The following is a 21,570-nucleotide window of genomic DNA, read 5'->3' on the forward strand; positions in this document are numbered from 1 at the left end:
TGCCTCTCCAAGTGGAGATAGATACTCTCCTTCAGAACTTTCTCCAATAGTTTCCCTACTACAGATGTGAGACTCACTGGCCTGTAGTTGCCTGGTTTCTCTCTACAACCCTTCTTAAATAGCGGAACCAAATTAGCTGTTCTCCTGTCCTCTGGCACCTCCCCTGTGGCCAGAGAGGAATTAAAAATTTGGGTCAGAGCCCCTGCGATCTCCTCCCTTGTCTCCCTCAGCAGCCTGGGACACAAATCATCCGGACCTGGAGATTTGTCCACTTTTAAGCCTGCCAACACCTCCAATACCTTGTCACTCCCTATATCAATTTGCTCAAGAATCTTGCAGTCTCTCTCCCTGAGTTCCATACCTTCATCCTCATTCTCTTGGGTGAAGATGATGTGAAGTATTCGTTCAACACTCTAGCGATGTCATCTGGCTCCACCCATAGATTGCCCCCTTGGTCCCTTATGGGCCCTACTCTTTCCCTAGTTATCCTCTTCCCATTGATATACTTATAGAATATCTTGGGATTTTCCCTACTTTTACAAGCCAAAGCTTTCTCATATGCCCTCTTTGCTCTCATAATTGTTTTCTTAAGCTCCACCCTGCACTGTCTGTGCTCCACGAATGCCTCCTCTCATTTGCTCCCCTTGTACCTTCTAAAAGCCTCTCTTTTCCTCCTCATCGTATCCTGAATATCTCTGGTCATCCATGGTTCTCTGGGCTTGTTACTCCTTCCTATCACCATGGAGGAAACATGTTGAGTCTGTACCCTCCCCATTTCCTTTTTGAATGCCCCCCACTGCTCTTCTGTAGATTTCCCAGTCTACCTTGGCCAGATCCTGCCTTATTTTATTAAAATCCATTCTTCCCCCATCCAAAACATTTTTTTGCATCTTGTCTATTTCTTTGTCCATAACAAGCTTAAATTGTACCATGTTGTGGTCGCTATCAATAAAATGCTCCCCCACCACCACCTCAGCCACCTGTCCAGCTTCATTCCACAGAATTAGGTCCAGCACTGCGCCATCCCTTGTTGGATCCTCTACATATTAACCTAAAAATGGTCTGCTTCTATACAGTGTATTCTTTGTAATTATATCTGGGAAATGGAGAGAAGGCAAGTTGTGACTACCAACATATAAGAAAAATAAAATTGAAACAAAAGGCTTGGTATGGTCAGAGGTGTTGATTGTATCAATTGACGTCAAGTACATAAAGGTAGAGGGCATTGATTGGATGGTTACTTGGACACATGTAACGGGACACTTACTGACATGTGGTGTGGAATTAGGAGATATACACCTGTAATGTTTCACTCTGTGAATAAATCCATTCCAAGTAAATACTGGCTCTGGTTTCTTCCTTAACCAACTGGCTATCAGGAGCATAACAAGAGGGACAGAGTGCGATGAAGTGTCGGAGCAAGTGAGCTCAAGGATAGGGCAGGAAGCTGGAGCAGCCCACAGTGGCTCTAGAGATCTGCAAACAGTTGATATGATACAGAAGCAGGTGAACCACTCACTTACTATTTTTCCTCTTTGTTCTTTACTAGTTCTCCTGTGTCAATCTTCCTCCATTTAACTTTCACCCCCACCTCCTCCGTCTTGCATTGCCATGAACAACTTCTGCTTCAAGTTTGGTTTCTTGGGCTAAGGCCTAACTTTAAGAATTTCTGTGGTCAGACATTTATATGCGTAGCAAAACTATTATAAAAGGTTGGGGGGTAATAAGTTGCATTAGATTTGCTCTGTGGTTTTGTACAGGTGAGTGAATATTGTTACTGACGTGAACAATTCTAGACTGTAATTCTGGTCAGGGCAGTGAAGTGAACAAACCAATTTGGAGCCATCATTTTCTGTTAGATTGTACACCATCACTCGCATAACAGTCAGTGTATTCAAGGTTGTCAGTTTATGCTAGTGTGGTGGAAAATGCAAACACACTTCCCATCATTCTAGCAAACTAAATTCCAAACAAATCCAATTCACATTTTCAATTCCTATTGAAAGCTGTCTTAATTGTGAAAAGCACATCTGAATGTGTCTGGTTTTGTAATTGTCAGTTGATGGACACCTTGTTACATGGAGTTATTGCTGAACTGATTGGTATTCATTCTGGTCTGAGCTATTTCGTGTGCCATCTCCAGTTGTTCCAATAAAATTGGGAGAGCTGCATCCTTGTGCTTACAAACAGTGTAGAGTTAGTTCAACTAGAGTTGCAAGGTTCTGGGTTTGAGCCCCATGCCATAAAGACAAGATTGTAAATAAGAATTCCAGCGTGGCACCAGGTCAGGTGGATGGATACTCAAGATCCCAAGGCACCATTTACAGAGCCGGTGGGAAAAATGTGGGACCTGAAAAAAGGTTAATCCAGAATCACAGAATTGTTAAGTGTAGAAGGAGGCCATTCAGCCCATCGTGTCTGCACTGGCTCTCTGAGCATTTTAACTTAATACCAATCTCCTGCCTTTTACCCATAACCCTGCACATTGTTTCTATTCAGATAATCATCCAAATGCCCTCCTGAACGCTTCAACTGAACCTGCCTCCACCACATTTCCAGACAGTGCATTCCAAACCCTAACTACTCGCTGTGTGAAAAATATTTTTCTCACCTCACATTTGCTTCTTTTGTAAGACACTTTAAAACTTTGTCCTCTGGTTCTCAATCCACTTATAATCAATGGGTTTTTTTTTTGTGTGTTTCATGCGTTTTTTTCATTTATTCTTTCACGGGATGTGGGCATCGCTGGCTGGGCCCAGCATTTATTGCCCATCCCTAATTGCCCTTGAGAAGGTGGTGGTGAGTTGCCTTCTTGAGCTGCTGCAGTCCATGTGCTGTAGGTACACCCACAGTGCTGTTAGGGAGGGAGCTCCAGGGTTTTGACCCAGCGACAGTAAAGGAACGGCCGATATATTTCCAAGCCAGGATGGCGAGTGACTTGGGGAACTTCTAGGCGGTGGTGTTCCCATCTATCTGCTGCCCTTGTCCTTCTAGCTAGTAGATGTCATGGATTTGGAAGGTGCTGTTGAAGGAGCCTTGGTGAGTTGCTGCTGTATATCTTGTAGACAGTAAACACTGCTGCCACTGTGCGTCGGTGGTGAAGGCAGTGGATGTTGAAGGTGGTGGATGGGGTGCCAATCAAATGGGCTACTTTGTCCTGGATGGTGTCAAGCTTCTTGAGTCTTGTTGGAGCTGCACTCATCCAGGCAGGTGAGTATTCCATCACATTCCTTACTCATAGAATCATAGAGTCATAGAGGTCTAAGGCACAGAAAAAGTCTCTAAGGCCCGTTGAGTCTGCGCCGGTCAAACAAGCACCTAACTATTCTAATCCCATTTGCCAGCACTAGGCCCATAGTCTTGTATGCTATGGCATTGCAAGTCCACGCCCAAATACTTCTTAAATGTTATGAGGGTCTCTGCCTCTACCACCCTTTCAGACAGTGAGTTCCAGATTCCCACCACCCTCTGGGTGAAAACATTCTTCCTCACATCCCCTCTAAACCTCCTGCCCCTTACCTTAAATCTATGCCCCCTGGTTATTGATCCCTCCATCAAGGGGGAAGTTCCTTTCTGTCTATGCTATCCATGCCCCTCATAATGTTATACACCTCAGTCATGACCCCCCTCAATCTCCTCTGCTCCAGGGAAAATAACCTCAGTCTATCCAATCTCTCCTCATAACTAAAACTGTCCAGCCCAGGCAACATCCTGGTAAATCTCCTCTGCACCCTCTCTAGTGCAATCACATCCTTCCTATAATGCGGATTCCAGAACTGCACACAATACTCTAGCTGTGGACTAACCAGCTCCTGCCTTGTAGATGGTCGGCATTCTTTGGCGAGTCAGGAGGTGAGCTACTCAGCACAGAATTCCCAGCCTCTGACCTCTTGTAGAGTGGTCCAGTTATATGGCCGGTCCAGTTCAGTTCCTGGTTGATGGTAACCCCCCACCAAAATGTTGATAGTGGGGGATTCAGTGATGGTAATGACATTGAAAGTCATGGGGAGATAGTTACATTCTCACGTGACAAAGATTTCCTCTCATGTGTCGGTTGTTAAAGTTGGAAACCTATTCTCTCTAAATGCCCTTTCAACTTTGTGATGCTTAATGCATCTTTAATGCTCATCCACTCTTTGAAACAATGCCATGGGATTTTTGTTGCTTCCATTTGAGAGGATAGACTTGGTTCCGTGTCTCATTCAAAGTTGGTGCTGTGGCAGTGCAGCACTCCATCAGTACTCCATTAAAGCATTGGCCCAAATATTATGCTAAGATATCTGAGAGGGAAGTAGAAGGAAAAAATCATGAATGATATGAAGCCTGAACACAAATTATTCTAGCCTCTTGTTTGTTTGTTAGCCTAATACACATTTGCCCTTTGTGTTTTGGATCAGAATCAGTAGCGGTGGCAATATTTTCAATTCCATAGGAACTTGGTTTTATTCTGCTGTTGGAAATATATTTTGGCACTCCTTTTAATGCAACTGGGGAGAGCCTTAGCTTTCTAACACATGAGAAAAATTATATTGCAAACTTTGGGTGCTTGAAAGCAGCAGAGAACTTTCCGATCAGTGACGTTAGCCTGCTTTAAGAAACTTTTAAAGTTTTAAGTCTGCAAATGTTACAATCCAATATTACATTGCACATGTTTAATGTGTTCCTTTAAAATTTCTTGCGAGCCATTAACCTGGATTTAATGCTTCTGTTAAAATACTTGGACATAGAGAATGATGCCTATGCCTTAGATATTCATGTGACGGTATCACAGTCTGTTATTTTGTGTTCTGTGCGTGAGAGTATTGATGACTAACATCGGTCCAACACTCTGAAAGGGTCACTTGTTTTTGTGAGAAAAATCATGCTTTATCAAGACAAAGTGTTTGAAGGTATAATGGAGCTTCAAGTGGAGTAAAGGACAAATGATTCTTTAACTGTTTTCCTCACCCAGTTTCGTACATGTGAAAGTAGACGAGTTGGATTGAGACCTGGCGTTGTATAATTTCAGTAATTTCCTGCTCAAGTCAGAGGGGGGTGAATTCAAGCTCTCACATCGGGTTTTGAGCACAGAGCAGTGCTGAGAGGGTGCTGCATTGTTGGAGGTTTTGTTCTTTGAATGAGTCATGTTTTGATGGTTTATGGAGATGTTAAAATCCAGTCAAAATTCATACAGAGCACAAAGTTGTGGCAGTGTGCACCTTGCTGATCTCTTTCTCCCTCTCCTGCGAGGGTCTGTGCCTGTATCTTTCTGTCTCTGTGTGTTTGCACCTGGGTGCGTGTCTGCACTTCTATGTCCCCCTGCGCGTCTCAGGCTACACCCCCACCCCTCCCCCCCAGCCTCAGTCTGACCCCCCCGCCCCCGCCACCAACCGCCTCGGTCTGAATATAGTGACTATACTTCAAAAGCATTTAATTGGCACCAAAGTGCTTTGAGGCACTCTGAGATTGGGAATAGCTGTATTGTAAATGCAAGTTTTTCTTTAAAACCTACTTAAAACCCATTTTTACAAAACCCCAACAAAGGCATCTTATTCTCACTTACTCTGTGGAAAGCCTTTGGATTATTTTTAACATTAATGGCATTAAACTATGGATGATGCTCAATGTGCTGCCGCTTCTTTGGAAACAGAATGTTTACACACTTCACCAGTGTACTGCACAACAGTTTTAAAACATCTTTTCTGAATCATTGAGATCCACAAGCGACTGGACCAGGGTGAGCACCTGTCCTGTATTTTAAGGGATTGTCCTTTATTTTCAATATCTGTCACGTGCCCCTTAAAGGAAACCTTTTGTCCCACATTTCTAGGGCAGCCTGGAGAAGACTGATCCTGGGAGTCTCCAGGGTGGATTTGAGTGATTTGAGTTGCACTGCACTTGAGTGATTTGGCCAGCAGAGAGATGACACGTGGTGACTTAGCAAGATAAGTTGTAAATTATAATTGATTTTAATTTGCACTCGCCGCACCTGCCTTGCTGTTATGGCCTGAAGACCCCTCCTCACCCCACATTCTCACTTCGTAATCCCCATCACACCCCCAGCCCCACACTCTCATGGACCCCCCACTCTTTCAGTCAGCAGCAACTATTCACACCCCCCCCCCCCCCCCCCCCCCCCCCCCACTTCCCCTCATGGTCACCAGCACCCCAGTGGTCCCATGGTGAAAATGTCCCTTATTTTATTTCATAACGGTGGACTAAACACTCATTTTTAGAACACTTTTCACAGAGCTTCACTTACTGGGGTTAATCTGAATTATTATGGGGGTCATGCTCTCAGTTTTTGAGAGGCACACCCCCCGTTGAATGGTCTGCTCTCCCGGACTGTGTAACAGAGAACTGGAGGTACAATGTGGTGGCATTATCTCTGACCAATGCTGCTTTCAAATGTGCTGAAATTACAGAATTAACCCTGTTTTATACTCACAATGTTCAAACCTTTGAACTAGGAGAGTTTGTGACAAAGATTTAGTCCAAGGTACCGCTTTTTTTTTTGGCTGCCTTGGCATGTCGATTGATCCTTCAATCTGCTGCATCCTAGCTACATGCAAACCAACCTAAAAGTTTCCAACATGATGGGTGTTTGAAGTAATGCCAAGTAGTTTGCTAATTCAACAGTTCTGTGTTATTTAGGAAGGACGTCATTGTGCATTCTACCTTACACTTTTGGCTTTGTATCCCATTCTGCCATCTCTTTAAAATCTTGTCTTCCCCAATGGTTTAGCCTCAGCTGGAGTATTGCTTTGAATTCTGGGCACCACACTTTAGGAAGGATGTAAAGGCTTTAAGAGAGGTTGCAAAAAACTCACAAGAATGGTTCTAAGGTTGAGGAACTTCAGGTACATGGGTTTTGAGAAGTTGGGACTGTTCTCCTTGGCGAAGAGAAGGTTGTGAGGAGATTTGGTACAGGTGCTCAAAATCTTGAGGGGTCTGGATAGTATAGATTGGGAGAAACTGTTCCCATTGGTGGAAGGATCAACGACTAGAGGATACAGATTGGAGGTAAATGGCAAAAGGATCAATGACAGCATAAGGTAAAATAATGGGAAAGGGGATGGGAGAGCAGCAGTAGGTGAATTGCTCTTGCAGAGAGCTAGCATGGGCACAATGGGCTGAATGGCCTTTTTGGGGGCTGTAACCATATGATTCTATGGCACTGATCTTTTTGAATTGCTCACCCTTTCAGAAATTGAGTAAGGGAGTCTCCAGCAATGTGCCATTATTTGTAATTTGATTTCTCATTCACAGAGGTTTGTGAATGCCCTATCATTGACCTCCTCTGGAGTCCCCAGCATCACAGATGCTAGTCTTCAGCCAATTCGATTCACTCCAGGTGATACCAAGAAATGGCTGAAGGCACTGGATACTGCAAAGACTATGGGCCCTAACAATATTCCGTCTATAGTACTGAAGTCTTGTGCTCCAGAACTTGCCGCATCCCTAGCCAAGCTGTTCCAGTATAACACTGGCATCTATCCAGCTATGTGGAAAATTGGCCAGATATGTCCTGTACAATGCAGGACAAATCCAACCCAACCATTTACCACCCCTTCAGCCTACCCTCCATCATTAGTAAAGTGATGGAAGGCGTCATTAACAGTGCTATCAAGTGGCACTTACTCAGCAATCAGCTGCTCACTGAAGCACATTTTGGATTCTGCCAGGGTCACTCAGCTCTGGACCTCATTACAGCCTTGGTTCAAAGATGGACAAGAGCTGAACTCCTGAGGTGAGGTGAGAGCGACTGCCCTTGACATCAAGGCAGCATTTGACCGAGTGTGGCATCAAGGAGCCCTCGCAAAACTGGTGTCAATGGGAATCAGGGGGAGAACTCTCTGCTGGTTGGAGTCATGCCTAGCACAAAGGAAGATGGTTGTGGTTGTTGGAGGTCAGTCATCTCGGTTCCAGGACATCACTGCAGGAGTTCCTCAGGGTAGTGTCCTCGGTCCAACCATCTTCAGCTGCTTCATCAATGACCTTCCTTCCATCATAAGGTCAGAAGTGGGGATGTTCGCTGATGATTACACAATGTTCATCACCATTCGCGACTGCTCAGATACAGAAGCAGTGCATGTCCAAATGCAGCAAGACCTGGACAATATAAAGGCTTGGGCTGACAAGTGGCAAACAGCATTCATGCCACACAACTGCCAGGCAATGACCATCTTCAACAAGAGAGAATCTAACCATCGCCCCTTGTCATTTCATAGCATTACCATTGCTGAATCCCCCACTATCAACATCCTGGGGGTTACCATTGACCAGAAACTGAACTAGACTAGCCATGGTAAGTATTGTGGCTACAAGAGCAGGTCGGAAGCTAGGAGCCCTGTGGTGAGTAACTCCCTTCCTGAATCCACAAAGTCTGCCACCATGTACAAGGTTCAGGTCAGGAGTGTTATGGAATACTCTCCACTTGCCTGGATGAGTGCATCTGCAATGACAATCAAAGCTTGGCCTGAATAGCCAAGTGGTTATGGTACTGGGTTTGTAACCCCAAGATCAAGAGTTCAAATCTCACAATGGCAAACTATGAAACAATGCAATGACACTCAAGAAGCTTGACACCATCCAGGACAAAACAGCCTGTTTGATTGGCACCCCATTCATAAACATTCCCTCCCTTCACCACTGACACACAATGGCAGCAGATAGTGTACACATCCAAGACGCACTGCAGCAACTCACCAAGGCTCCTTCCAAGTCACGCACCATCCTGACTTGGAACTCTTCGCTGTTCCTTCACTGGTGCTGGATCAAGATCCTGGAACTCCCTAACAGCGCTGTGGGTGTACCTACACCACATGGACTGCAGCGGTCCAAGAAGGCAATGCACCACCACCTTCTCAAGTGCAATTAGGGATGGGCAATAAATTCTGGCCCAGCCAGTGATGCCAACATCCCATGATGCCAACATCCTTGGAATTTAACTAAATCTTAGGGATATGGAGTTGGGGTGGGAAAGTGGAACTGAGGTCGAAGATCAGCTATGATCTTGCTGAATGGCAAAGCAGCCTTGAAGCAGCATCTGGCCTACTCCTACTCTTCCTATTTGTGAGCTCCTTACGCTATCCTAGCAATAAATCAAACTTTTTTGTCAGAAGGGTCAATTTTCTCTCCCTCGTTCACTAATATTAGATTTAATTTGTTTTCTCCCCGGCTGTTTCCAATCTTGATTGTGCTCTGCCTTGGCCCCTCATTTAAGCTTCTTGCATTTAAAGCAAATGTTTTTTACCTTCGAGTGACTCCCCTGTTCTGATCCAGGGGCCTGCTTAAACAATAACTTGCATTTCTGCAGAATCTGGAGCATAGTAAGATGACCCAGGATCGGCATCAAACAAAATTTGAGACACAGCCCACATGAGACTTATGAACAAAACTGCCATTTGCTTTAATGCATCGGATGCTGATGTTGTCCATCACCTTGTTGGTTTAGTAGCATCTGGTGGGGTAAAAACTTAATGTGTGCCCCCAGGACTGTGCGCCGTCACAATGTTCAGAGGTTGTCTTCGTGCCAACTTCCCGGGAGTTGGCACAGCTCTTTGATGGCCCCTTGGTGATCTGGAGAGGTTAAAGACACGTTTTATCTGACATGCCCCAGAAAGATTGTTTGAGTCAGTAAATGCAAGCCTTTGGGAAATAGCATAGCCGAGGTGCGATCACCAGCTGCTCTTTTTGCCGTCTTGGCGCTGCTCCACCTCCTTCAAGTTTAGCAGTGCCAGTTGAACTCTCCAAGGGGGTTTCGAGCCTGCCCACATCGGCTGCCACATGCACGATAGCAGCTGAAAGCTGGAAAGTTGCAAGGAGCACCAGTGGGAATAAGAGACGAAGAGAGCAACAACAACAAATAAAAAAAAAGCCTAAACAGGAACAAAAAGTGCTCACGTCTAGAAAGTTCAGAAAAAATGAAATAAGTTTTAAAAACTTTCCAGCAACAATTTGGATTTATTTAGCACCTCTAATACATCAACCAAAATTTGGCATCAAGTCACATGACATATTAGGACTTGATCAAAGGGGTGGATTTTAAGGGAGGCTTTCAGGGAGGGAGGGGGTGATTGAGAGATGGAGAGCTTTGGGGTGGGGGGGGCGTGGGGGGGAAATTTCCTGAGCTGAGGGCCTTGCTTTCTGCTTTCAAAACCTTAAGCTGTGGAATTCCTTCCCTAAGCCTTTTCTCGTCTCTATCCCTCTCTCCTCCTTTGAGACACTTCTTAAAATCTACTCCTCTGACCAAGCTTTTGTTCATCTGTCTAATGTGTGATCTGCTGTCAAAGTCTGTTTGATAATGCTCGTGTGAAGTGCCTTCAGATGCATTATTCCACTAAAGGTGCTTAATAAATGCAAGTCATTGTCATTGTACGAACCCTCTAAATCCTACAAACGTGCTTCCTGAAAACTCTAGTCCTCCAGCTCTGGCATCTTACGCATTTCCCTCTAGCTTTTCTCATTCATTGTCGGCCTTGTCTTCATATACTTGGGCCCTACGCTCTGAAATCGCCAAACTAAACTCCTTCCTCTCTCTCTTCCCCTCTCCACGCTGAAAAACCAACAAAGATATATTCCATTAAGAAAGACTCCACAAGAAAGATGCATCATCTGTGTTGAACCAAGGGAGTTAAAGATGGAATCAAATTGAAAGAAAGGCTGTACAATGCTGCAAAGATTACTGGTAGGCCAGAAGATTGGGAAAATTTTAGAAATCAGCAAAGGATGACTTAAAAAAAAACAGAGGAAGAAATCTGCGGATGAGAGAAAACTAGCAAGAAATATAAAAACACACAGTAAAAGTTTCTACAGGTATATAAAAAGGAAAAGAATAGCTCGACTAAGTGTTGGCCCCTTAGAGGGTGAGACTGGGGAATTAATATTGGGGAAACGAGGAGATGGCTGGGATTTTGAACACGTATTCTGTATCTGTATCTGTCTTCACAGCTGAAGACAGGCATCCCAGGAATAGCAGAAAATCAGGAGGCAAAAGGGAAGGAGGCAGTTAAAACTATCACAATCAATAGTGAAAAAGTACTGGGAAAACTAATGGACTAGAGGCTGACAAGTTCACTGCACCTGATGGCCTGAATTCTAGGGTCTTAAAAGAAGTGGCTGCAGGTAGTGGATGTATTGCTTGTAACCTTCCAAAATTCCCTAGATTCTAGTAAGGTCCCGGTGGTTTGGAAAACTTCACATGTAATGCCTCTGTTCAAGAAAGGAGAGAGACAAAAAGGAAACTATAGGCCAGCTAGCCTAACAATCGGGCATTGGTAAAATGCTAGAACCCATTATTAAGGAGGCAGTAGCAAGACATTTGGAAAATCATAATACAATCAGGCAGTCAACATTGTTTTGTTGAAGGGAAATCATGTTTGACAGTTTATTAGAGCTCTTTGAAGACGTAACAAACATTGTGATAAAGGGGAACCAATAGATGTAGTGTATTTGAATTTCCAGAAGGCATTCGATAAGGTGCCATATGAAAGATTGTACAAAACAAGAGCTCATGGCATTGGGGATGATATATTAGCATAGATGGAGAATTGGCTAAGGGGAAAAAGAATAGGGATTTATGGGTCATTTTCAGCTTAACTAACAAGTGGAATGTTACAGGCATCCGTGTTGGGGTCTCAACTATTTAAAATCTACATTAATGACTTGGATAAAGGGACCAACTGTATTGTAGCCAAATTCACTAACAATTCAAAGATTGGTAGGAAAGCAAGTTATGAGAAGGAAACCAAGAATCTTCAAAGGGATTGAAGTAGTGTGTAGGCAAAAATTTTTCAGATGGAGTATAATATGAGAAAATGTGAGGTTGTCCATTTGGGTAGGAAGAACAGAGAAGTAGAATATTAATTAAATGGAGAGGCGTTGAAGAATGCTTTGGTACAGAGGGATCTGGGTGCTCTTGCACACGAATCACAAAAAGTTAGTATGCAGGTGCAGCAAGTAATTAGGAAGGCAATTGGAACGTTAGCCTTTATTGCAGGGGGATTGGAATATAAAAGTATGGAAGTCAGGGAAAGGAGTTTAGTAGAAAAGGTAGCTGATGAAGATTGGCAAATGTTTAAGAAAGTAGTTCATGACTCACAAAGATATGTCCCAGTGAGGAAGAAGGATTCTAGGAAGGGGATAATCCAACCATGGTTAACCAAGAAAGTTTAAGATGTTATCAAATTGAAAGAAAAAGCATACAATGTGGCAAAGATTAGTGGTAAACCAGAGGATTGGGAAAGTTTTAAAAACCAACAAAAGATGACCAAAAAAATAATAGAGGGAGAAAATTAACTGAGTAAACTAGCAAGTAATATAAAAATGGATAGTAAGAGCTTCTTTAAATATATAAAAAGGAAGAGAGAAGTAAAAGTGAACATAGGTCCCTTAGAGAATGAGGCTGGGGAAATAATAATGGGGAACTAGGAAATGGCAGAGGAGTTGAATAAATACTTTCCATCAATCTTCAGGGTAGAAGGCACTAATAGCATTCCAAAAACACCAAATATCGAGGGGCAAAAGAGGGGGAGGAAATAAATATAATTATCACTAGAGAGAAAGTACTAGGGAAACTAATGGGGCTAAAGGCCGATAAGTCTCCTGGACGTGATGGGTTGCACCCTAGGATATTAAAAGAAGTAGCTACAGAGATAGTGGATGCACTGGTAGTAATCTTCCAAGAATCCTTAGATTCTGGAAAAGTTCCAGAGGATTGGAAAACTGCCAATGTAACACCCTTATTCAAAAAGGGAGAGAGACAAAAACAGGTAACTTTCAGCCAGTTAGCTTAACATCTGTTATTGGGAAAATGTTAGAATCTATTTTAAAGAATGTAATAGCAGAGCATTTAGAAATACATAATATAATCAAGCAGAATCAGCATGGCTTCATGAAGGGGAAATCATGCCTGACAAAATTTATTAGAATTCTTTGAGGAGGTAACAAGCAGGATAAATAAAGGGGAACCAGTAGATGTAACATATTTGGATTTCCAAAAGTTGTTCAATAAGGTACTGCACATTAGGCTACTTAATAAGATAAAAACCCATGGGGGTAGTATATTACCATGGATAGAGGATTGGCTAACTAAAAGAAGACAGAGTTGGGATAAAGGGGGGCATTTTCAGGATGGCAACCTGTAACTCGTGGAGTGCCACAGGGATCAGTGTTGGGGCCACAATTATTTACAATATATATTAATGATTTAGATGAGGAAAGTGAATGCACTATTGCCAAGTTTGTGGATGACACAAAAATAGGTGGGAAGGCAAGTGGTGAGGGTGACACAAAGAGTCTACAGGTTAAGCAAGTGGGCAAAAACTTGGCAGATGGAATATAATGTGGGAAAATGTGAGGTTATACGTTTTGGCAGGAAGAATAGAGGAGCTGAATATTATTTAAATGGAGAAAGACTGCAGAAAGCTGCAGCACAGAGGGATTTGGGGGTCCTCGTACATGAATCACAAAAAGCTAGCATACAAGTTCAGGAGGTAATAGGGAGAACAAATGGAATGTTGGCCTTTATTTCAAAGGAAATGAAGTATAAAAATAAGGAAGTCTTGCTAAAACCATACAAAGTACCATACCTATATTACTGTGAGCTGTTTTGGTCCCCTTCTCTAAGGAAAGATATACTGGCATTGGAGGCAGTCCAGAGAATGTTCACTAGGTTGATCCTGGGTATGAAGGGATTTTCTTATCAGGAGAGGTTGAGTAGGTTGGACCTGTACTCATTGGAATTTAGAAGAATGAGAGGTGACCTTATTGAAACATATAAGATTCTTAGGGGGCTTGACAGGGTAGATGCTCATTGGTTGTTTCCCCTCATGGGAGAGTCTAGGACCAGGGGGCATAATCTCAGAGTGAAGGGGTCACTCATTTAAAACAGAGATAAGGAGGAATTTCTTCTCTGAGGGTAGTGAATCTGTGGAATTCTTTACTGCAGAGGGCTGTAGAGGCTGGGTCGTTGAGCATATTCAAGGCTGAGATAGACAGATTTTTAGTCAGTAAGGGAATCAAGGGTTATGAGGAAAAGGCTGGAAAGTGGAATTGAAGATTATCAGATCAGCCATGATCTCATTGAATGGCAGAGCAGACCAGATGGGCCAAATGGTCTACTTATGCTCCTGCATCTTATGGCTTTACGGTCGAAGTCTTGCTGCAACTTTACAGGGCTTTGGTGAGACCATGTCTGAAATACCGGGTACGTTCTGGTTTCTTTACTTAAGGAGGGATATACTTGCATTGGAAGCATTGCAGACAAGGTTCACTTGGCTGATTCCTGGGATGAAGGTGTTGCCTTATAAGGAAAGATTGAGCAGGTTCAGCTGATACTCATTGGAGTTTAGAAGAATGAGAGGTAATCTTACTGAAATTTATAAAATTGAGGGGGCTTGACAGGGTAGATGTTGAGAGAGTGTGCCCCATAAGACCATAAGACATAGGAACAGAAATTAGGCCATTCGGCCCATTGAGTCTGCTCCGCCATTCAATCATGGCTGATAAGTTTCTCAATCCCATTCTCCCGCCTTCTCCCCGTAACCTTTGATCCCCTTACCAATCAAGAACCTATCTATCTCGGTCTTAAATACACTCAATGACCTGGCCCCCACAGCCTTCTGTGGCAATGAATTCCATAGATTCACCACCCTCTGGCTAAAGAAGTTTCTCCTCATCTCTGTTCTAAAAGGTCTTCCCTTTACTCTGAGGCTGTGCCCTCGGGTCCTAGTCTCTCCTACTAATGGAAACATCTTCCCCACGTCCACTCTATCCAGGCCTTTCAGTATTCTGTAAGTTTCAATCAGATCCCCCCTCATCCTTCTAAACTCCATCGAGTATAGATCCAGAGTCCTCAAACGTTCCTTAAACGTTAAGCCTTTCATTCCTGGGATCGTTCTCGTGAACCTCCTCTGGACCCTCTCCAGGGCCAGAACATCCTTCCTGAGATACGGGGCCCAAAATTGCTCACAATATTCTAAATGTGTTCTGACCAGAGCCTTATAAAGCCTCAGCAGCACATCCCTGCTTTTATATCCTAGTCCTCTCAAAATAAGTGCCAACATTGCATTTGCCTTCCCAACTACCGACTCATCCTGCAAGTTAATCTTAAGAGGAAATCTAGAATTAGGGATACAGTTTAAAAATAAGAGGGCTCCCATTTAAGATGGAGAAGAGGAAGAATTTCTTCTCTCGGAAGGTCGTTAATCTTTGGACTTCACTACCAGAGAGAGCAGTGGAGGCTGAGTCATTGGATATAGTCAAGGCTGAGTTAGATAGGTTTTTGATCGACTAGGGAAGGTTATGGGATGAAGCAGGAAAGTGGAGTTAAGGCCACAGTCAGATCCACCATAATCTTATCGAATAGCAGAGCAGGCTTGATGGGCCAAATGGCCTACTCCTCCTAATTCTTATGATCCTCAACCAAACATTTGCTCACTTCTCCTAACAGGTCTTTCCCTGGCTCAGTGTGCTTTCCATTCTAATTACATCTCTTGGAACACTTGCATTCACACTCAATCTTTACTGTAAGTTTTTGCTGTAAATCCTTTGCAAAAAGAACTTTTGAAAATTAAAGCCCTACACTCGCACGTGTTTTTGAGTGTTTGTGTAAAATTAATTGCTTCTAGAAAAGGCTGCCATCTTGTCTTGTTTTTTGATAACCCTTCAATTTCGCCGGCTCCCCAGTAGGTGCCAACTCTTGCTGTGGTACAATGTCATGGGCACAAACACCTTGATCATTCCCTTCTTTAAGTGATCATTATTCATGTGTTTTTTAATTCATTCATGGGATGTGGGCTTCACTGGCTAGGCCAACATTTATTGCCCATCCCTAATTGCCCTTGAAAGATAGTGGTGAGGTGCCTTCTTGAACCATTGCTGTTCATGTAGTGTATGTGCACCCACAATGCTGTTAGGAAGGGAGTTCCAGGATTTTTGCCTAACAACAGTGAAGGAACGGCGATGAAGTTACAACTCAGGGTGGAGTGTGACTAGGAGGGGAGCTTGCAGATGCTGGTGTTCCAATGCGTTTGCTGCCTTTGTCCTTCTGGGTGGTCATAGATCATAGATTTAGAAGGTGCTGTTGAAGGAGCCTTGGTGACTTGCTGCAGAGTATCTTGTAGATGGTACACACTGCTGCCATTGTGCACTGGTGGCTGGAGGGAGTGAATGTTTAAGCTGGTGGATGGGGTGCCGATCAAGTGGCTGCTTTGCCCTGAATGGTGTTGAACTTCTTGAGCGTTGTGGGAGCTGCACTTATCCAGGCAAATCCCATCACACTCCTGACTTGTGCCTTGTAGAAGGTGGACAGGCTTTGGGGAGTGGGGAGGTGAGATACCTTCCCCAAAATTCCCAACCTTCGACCAGTAATCATGTGGCTGGCCTGGTTAATTTTCTGGTCTGTGGTCATCCCAGAATGTTGATGGATGTGTCGTCATTGTGGATTGTTAGGCATCAGCTTGTTACCTTGTTAATGTAGCAGTTTTTGGTGGGGCTAATTTTAATGAAAAGTAGATTTGTTTAGGGCTCAGAACCATGCTGTGTGTTGAAGTGGCGAGTATGTCTTCTCCTGTGTGGCTTTCGCATTCAGCCAGTGTTCAAACTGTCTACCTTTTGATGTAGGCAGCAAGGGACTTATCAAACTCTGTTCAAATTGAATAGAGCTGCTTCCAAAATGTGAACGTTTGTAGTAATAAACCTTTTGTATCTTTGTTACTGCTGTTGCAGAATATGCTGCATATCTCCTCTCTGCAATTGAAGTCTGTGTCAAAACATAAATAATAAAAGGGAAATGTTTTTGAAGGGAGCACAAAGTTTCATTAAGAATCTTCCGAGACACTCGGATAGTTTGCAAATAGCACAGCACCATCGGGGCTGCCAGTGTGATCACTTTTATTAGTTTCACTTCTTCCAGTTTGTCATAAGTATAAAAAAAAACAGAGAGTGCTGGTAACGTGGGTCAGGCAGCATCTGTGGAGAGAGAAATGGAGTTAACATTTCAGATCAATGACCTTTCATCAGAACTAGAAGAAGCTAGAGATTTAGCACGATGAAAAAGTAGAAGAGGCAGGGAAAAGTGGGAGGGTGGTGTGGAAAACCTATGATGGGCTGGAGGACAGGAGTCATTCAGAGATGATATACATCGAACATACGAATTAGGAGCAGGAATAGGCCACTCGGCCCCTCAAGCCTGCTCCGCCATTCAATAAGATCGTGGATGATCATCTTAAAAACAATATTCCCTTGGATGTGATATTGGACAAGATTTGGTGTCCATGAAGCCAAACCCCCAACAAGAGGAGAAGGAGGGAGGCAGTGGTGTGGTGGCATTGTCACTGGATTGGTAGTCTAGAGACTGACTGGTAATCCACAGACCCAGGGTAATGCTCTGGGGATCTATGTTCGAATCCCACCATGTCAATTGGTGGAATTTGAATTCAGTAAAAATCTCGAATTAAAAGTCCACTGATGACCATGAAACTATCGTCGATTGTCATAAAAACTCATCTGGTTCACCAGTGTCCTTTAGGGAAGGAAATCTGCTGACCTTGCCTGGTCTGGCCTACATGTGACTCCAGACACACAGAAATGTGGTTGACTCTTAAAAGTGCCCTCTGAGCAAGGGCAACTAGGGATTGGCAATAAATGCTGGCCTAGCCAGCAACGCCCACATCCCACAAACAAAAAAAAATTGGTGGATGAGTTAATGAAGAAAGAGTGGATTCATACTTAAAGAAGGTATATTGGAAAGGGCAGGAAACTGAAATTATGAGCGTATCCCACTGAACACCAGCCTAACTGGAGTAATATGGCAGAGAAGGAAGGCTAACCGGATATATCTCTGGTACAATATCCCCCTGTACTGTAAAGTTGTGATTCAGAAAAAGGTGTACCACAAGCGGAGACTATTTGGCCCATCATGACTTGTGCCGCTGCCCGCTCTTGCCTGTCCCGTATTGATCGTGGAGACTTTGACCACAGTCTGCTGCAGTGCCACCTTAACCCTTCAACTGGAACCTTGAGCAGCGGTTGCCAAGTCTGAGCTTCCTGACTGCTTCAGGGTGTTTTGTCCCTGGGGATTTCTCGGTGTGTTAACTCCACCCTGTAATCGAGATCATTTGTGTGGTGTTTCCGAGTCAGCCCATGTACCAATTGATGCGCTCATTCAACAGGTAAACAAAGGATTTTTCATTGGGGTGTTACAGAACTGGGGGGTGTCTTCCATCGGAAAGATGGTGTGTAGCCTTCGATGCAAATGAAATGAGTGGGTAGATTTGTTTGCCCTGAATTTGTAGCAGTTGTGATGGTTTAGTTTATTTGCCTTCACTGACTTGTTAGGATTCAGTCCAAGCTTGGCTTATTAAACATTTAGACAGTCTTTGCAGTACAGTTTCTGTTATTGTATGCTATTGTTTAGCCTGTCACAAGATAACTGTGTTCTTGCTGTTACAGTAGACACAGTCTGTCTCAAAGAAACCAGGTAGATGATGAAGCCTGTTCAGTGTTTTTTTTTTTAGCTTATTGCAGCTTGTCCATCTGCTCTGGGTGACTAATAGACTGGGCTGCTTTTATTTTCACAGGTAATACCAACAGCATCTTTGCCTTAGATTACATCAGTGGAGCTCTGACTCTCAACGGCCCCTTGGATCGAGAAAATCCCCTCTACAGCTCAGGGTTTATATTGACTGTAAGGGTGAGTGATTCCAACTGAGACCCTTTCATCAGCAAAAGCAAGCGAGATTCGGTACAAATGAATGTTGAGAACTGCCTTGGTCAGCACTGCTGCTGCCCTTCAAGGGAAATAAAATGAACACTGGATGTTTTGCCAAGATCTACTGGAATTGCAAAGGCACAAGCCTAGGCCCTTTAAATTACTGCATGTGGATAGTACCACACACAAAAAGAAACTGCCCCCAAATTTGGAAAGAAAAAATTAGAGGGAATGTTGCTGAGTGCCTGTTAAATACGAAGTGAACTTTATTGTTCTGTTCCTTAATGACTTGCTTTTTGAAATTAATCGGTCCATGATTTTAACAAGTGTATTAACTCATTCATTTAGCACCTCCTGTTAAAAAGCAGGGAAAGATATTTCATACATAAGACGTAGGAGCAGAAGTAGGCCATTCAGCCCATCAAATCTGCTCTGCCGTTCGATGAGATCACAGCTGATTTGATGATTCTCAATGCCGCTTTTGTGCTTTTCCCCATAACCCATTATTGAAACTATCACAAACCAATGGGTCTTATGTAACAAAGAACTCTCCTAATACTAAAACACCTCAAGGAGGGGATTTTTGTGCTCATCCTTTACATTTGGAATTGTGACGCTTCGGAATCGGAGCCCAGTGAATCATTACGGGTGGAAAATGATCAGCTCCCTCGCTAACCCTTTTACCTTGAAATTACCAATACTAGTGTTGCTCGTCAGATTGGTTTCCATGGCTGAATTTACAGCATTGCTTTGTAAGAGTCACAGTATAACTCTGGGCTTGCTCGCAGTCTGACTCTGGAGGGTGAAGGGTGCGGGGGGGGTGGATTGGGGGCGGGGGGGGGGGGGCTGCGGAGTGGGTGGGTGTTGCTGTGAGATTTTGGGAGGAAGCATTATCTCTGCACTTTGGCTCAGCACAGTGTCGGGTCAAGCAGAAAATGTGCTCAGGGGACTTTCTCATTCCTTCTCGATATCTTATAAACTTATGCAGAGGTTATTTACATGTTGTGTATCAATGGATACTCCTGATGAGCTGGAATGCACTGGGTGGGGGAGGCAGAATCAATTGGGGGCTTTTAAAGGGGAATGGTTAAAGCGCCTGAGGGTGAAAGATTTGCAGGGTTACAGGGAAAGGGCAGGGGTGCGGGGCTACCTGAATTATTCTTGCGGAGAGTGGTGCGGACATGTAAGTGGCCTCCTCGTATATTCTGATCATTCTGTGATACACTATACTCAAAATGTACTGACCAGGAGCAAAGCAGAAATAGACCATTCAGCCCACTGCATCCGCTTCACCCTATTCTTGCCCCATTCCCTCTTATGATTCCCTTTTTTAAAAAAATATTTACCAATCTCTTTTTAAAATCTCTCATTCTATTTCCATCATTGTTCCTGGGAAGAAATTCCAGATCCTCTGCCAAAAATGGTCTTTTTGTTCTATTCTCTTAATCTGATAATTTACCCTCTTAGTATTGTCTTCCTGTCCATTGTATAATCATTATTTCCCGTTTACCTTATTAATACACCTCACAATTTGAGACTCTTGGTAGATGATCTCTTACACACCCTTGCTGCAGGCTTGATGGTCGCCCCTCCTCCCTCTCCAGGTGAGGGCTTCCCATTGTGGATGCAGGCACAGGATGATTCATTTTGCACATGTTTAATGAGATGTAAAGTAGGCTTGTTACATCAATGCGTATGCATTCTGTTCTGATGAAAGCCCAACTGTGATATTTGTGTCATAGAACAATGCCGGATATTAATGATGAGTCAACCCCAGCATGGTAGGTATAGCTTCATGAGCCAGTGAGCTGCATTTCAGGTCTGGGAATTTAGCCAAGCCTTTCCTCACATTCGATTGTTTCTTTCTGGCATTGAGAGCATCCTTCTGTATTGATGGGAGTATTTAATGTACTGCTGAGGGGTGTGCAAATGTGTAAGCAGTTTATTGGGAGCTGTAATTACTGAAGTCCAAGAGTCTAATGTGCTTATATCTTGAGAAGCAATAGCAAAGCACATTAGCACATCTCCAAGTGGAAACAGTGATACATCTTGTTAAAAAAAAATCCAAGGGAAATAATCGGTCCTGTTTCTCAATGGTCACAAGCAACATTTTGTGCAATTTTTTTTCTCCTCAGTTCTTTTTCCAAATTGCTGCCCAAGAATTCTGTTCTTGGTGTCATGGTTCAAGCTGCCAGCGCATTAATGTGGCAAAAAAGAGATTTTAGCCACTAACAGGTTCTTTCACCTCAGTGACTTCAAAAGGGTTTTGTACACATATATGTCATGCAGTTTAATGGACTTTTTTAGCAGCAAAGACATTTGTTTCTATTTTTCTGTCTGTCTCTCTCATTTTTCAGTATATGTGTTTCTATCTATACATGTTCCTATGTGTAACAGCATCTTTCTGTCTCATATTGGCTTGTTTGTTATCTGTCGGTGGTTCTGCCTTGTAAAGATTTGTATCTGTACATCGCTCTGTACCTTGATATATTTAAGTATCTCCATCCAGTTGTACTGCTATATGCCTATATTTATCTACCTGTGTTAGTGAATCTAGGGCCTGTGTGTGTGTATCGAACTGTATGTCTGTATCTATTTGTGTTTTAACATCCCTGTCTATATTTCTGTATCAGTGTATTCAGCTGTATGAATCTGAGTATCTATCTGTCTATGTTGTATATCTGTTTGTTCATTTCTATGTCATACTCTCTGTGTTTATCTAAGCCATTCCCTCTATCTAGCTTGCTGTGTTTGAATGACTGTGTGATGCATGTAAATATATAACAATATATATTTTATATATCTATATATATATATATATATATATATAGTTGCCTGAGGGGAAGAGATTGATTGGCTTCAATTTCCTAGAACCA

The 21,570-nt window shown here is 43.2% G+C and overlaps 1 protein-coding gene across 1 annotated transcript in view; it reads left to right on the forward strand.

Annotated features, from left to right (window-relative positions):
- Positions 1-21,570, forward strand: part of cdh23 (cadherin-related 23) — a 704,187-nt gene that overhangs the window by 231,911 nt on the left and 450,706 nt on the right. The window contains exon 9 of the mRNA XM_041176120.1: positions 18,564-18,676. Coding sequence (XP_041032054.1) covers positions 18,564-18,676 — 113 coding nt within the window. The remainder of the gene's footprint in view (positions 1-18,563; positions 18,677-21,570) is intronic.

Source organism: Carcharodon carcharias, chromosome 28 (genome assembly GCF_017639515.1).
Source record: "Carcharodon carcharias isolate sCarCar2 chromosome 28, sCarCar2.pri, whole genome shotgun sequence".
NCBI lineage: Eukaryota > Metazoa > Chordata > Chondrichthyes > Lamniformes > Lamnidae > Carcharodon > Carcharodon carcharias.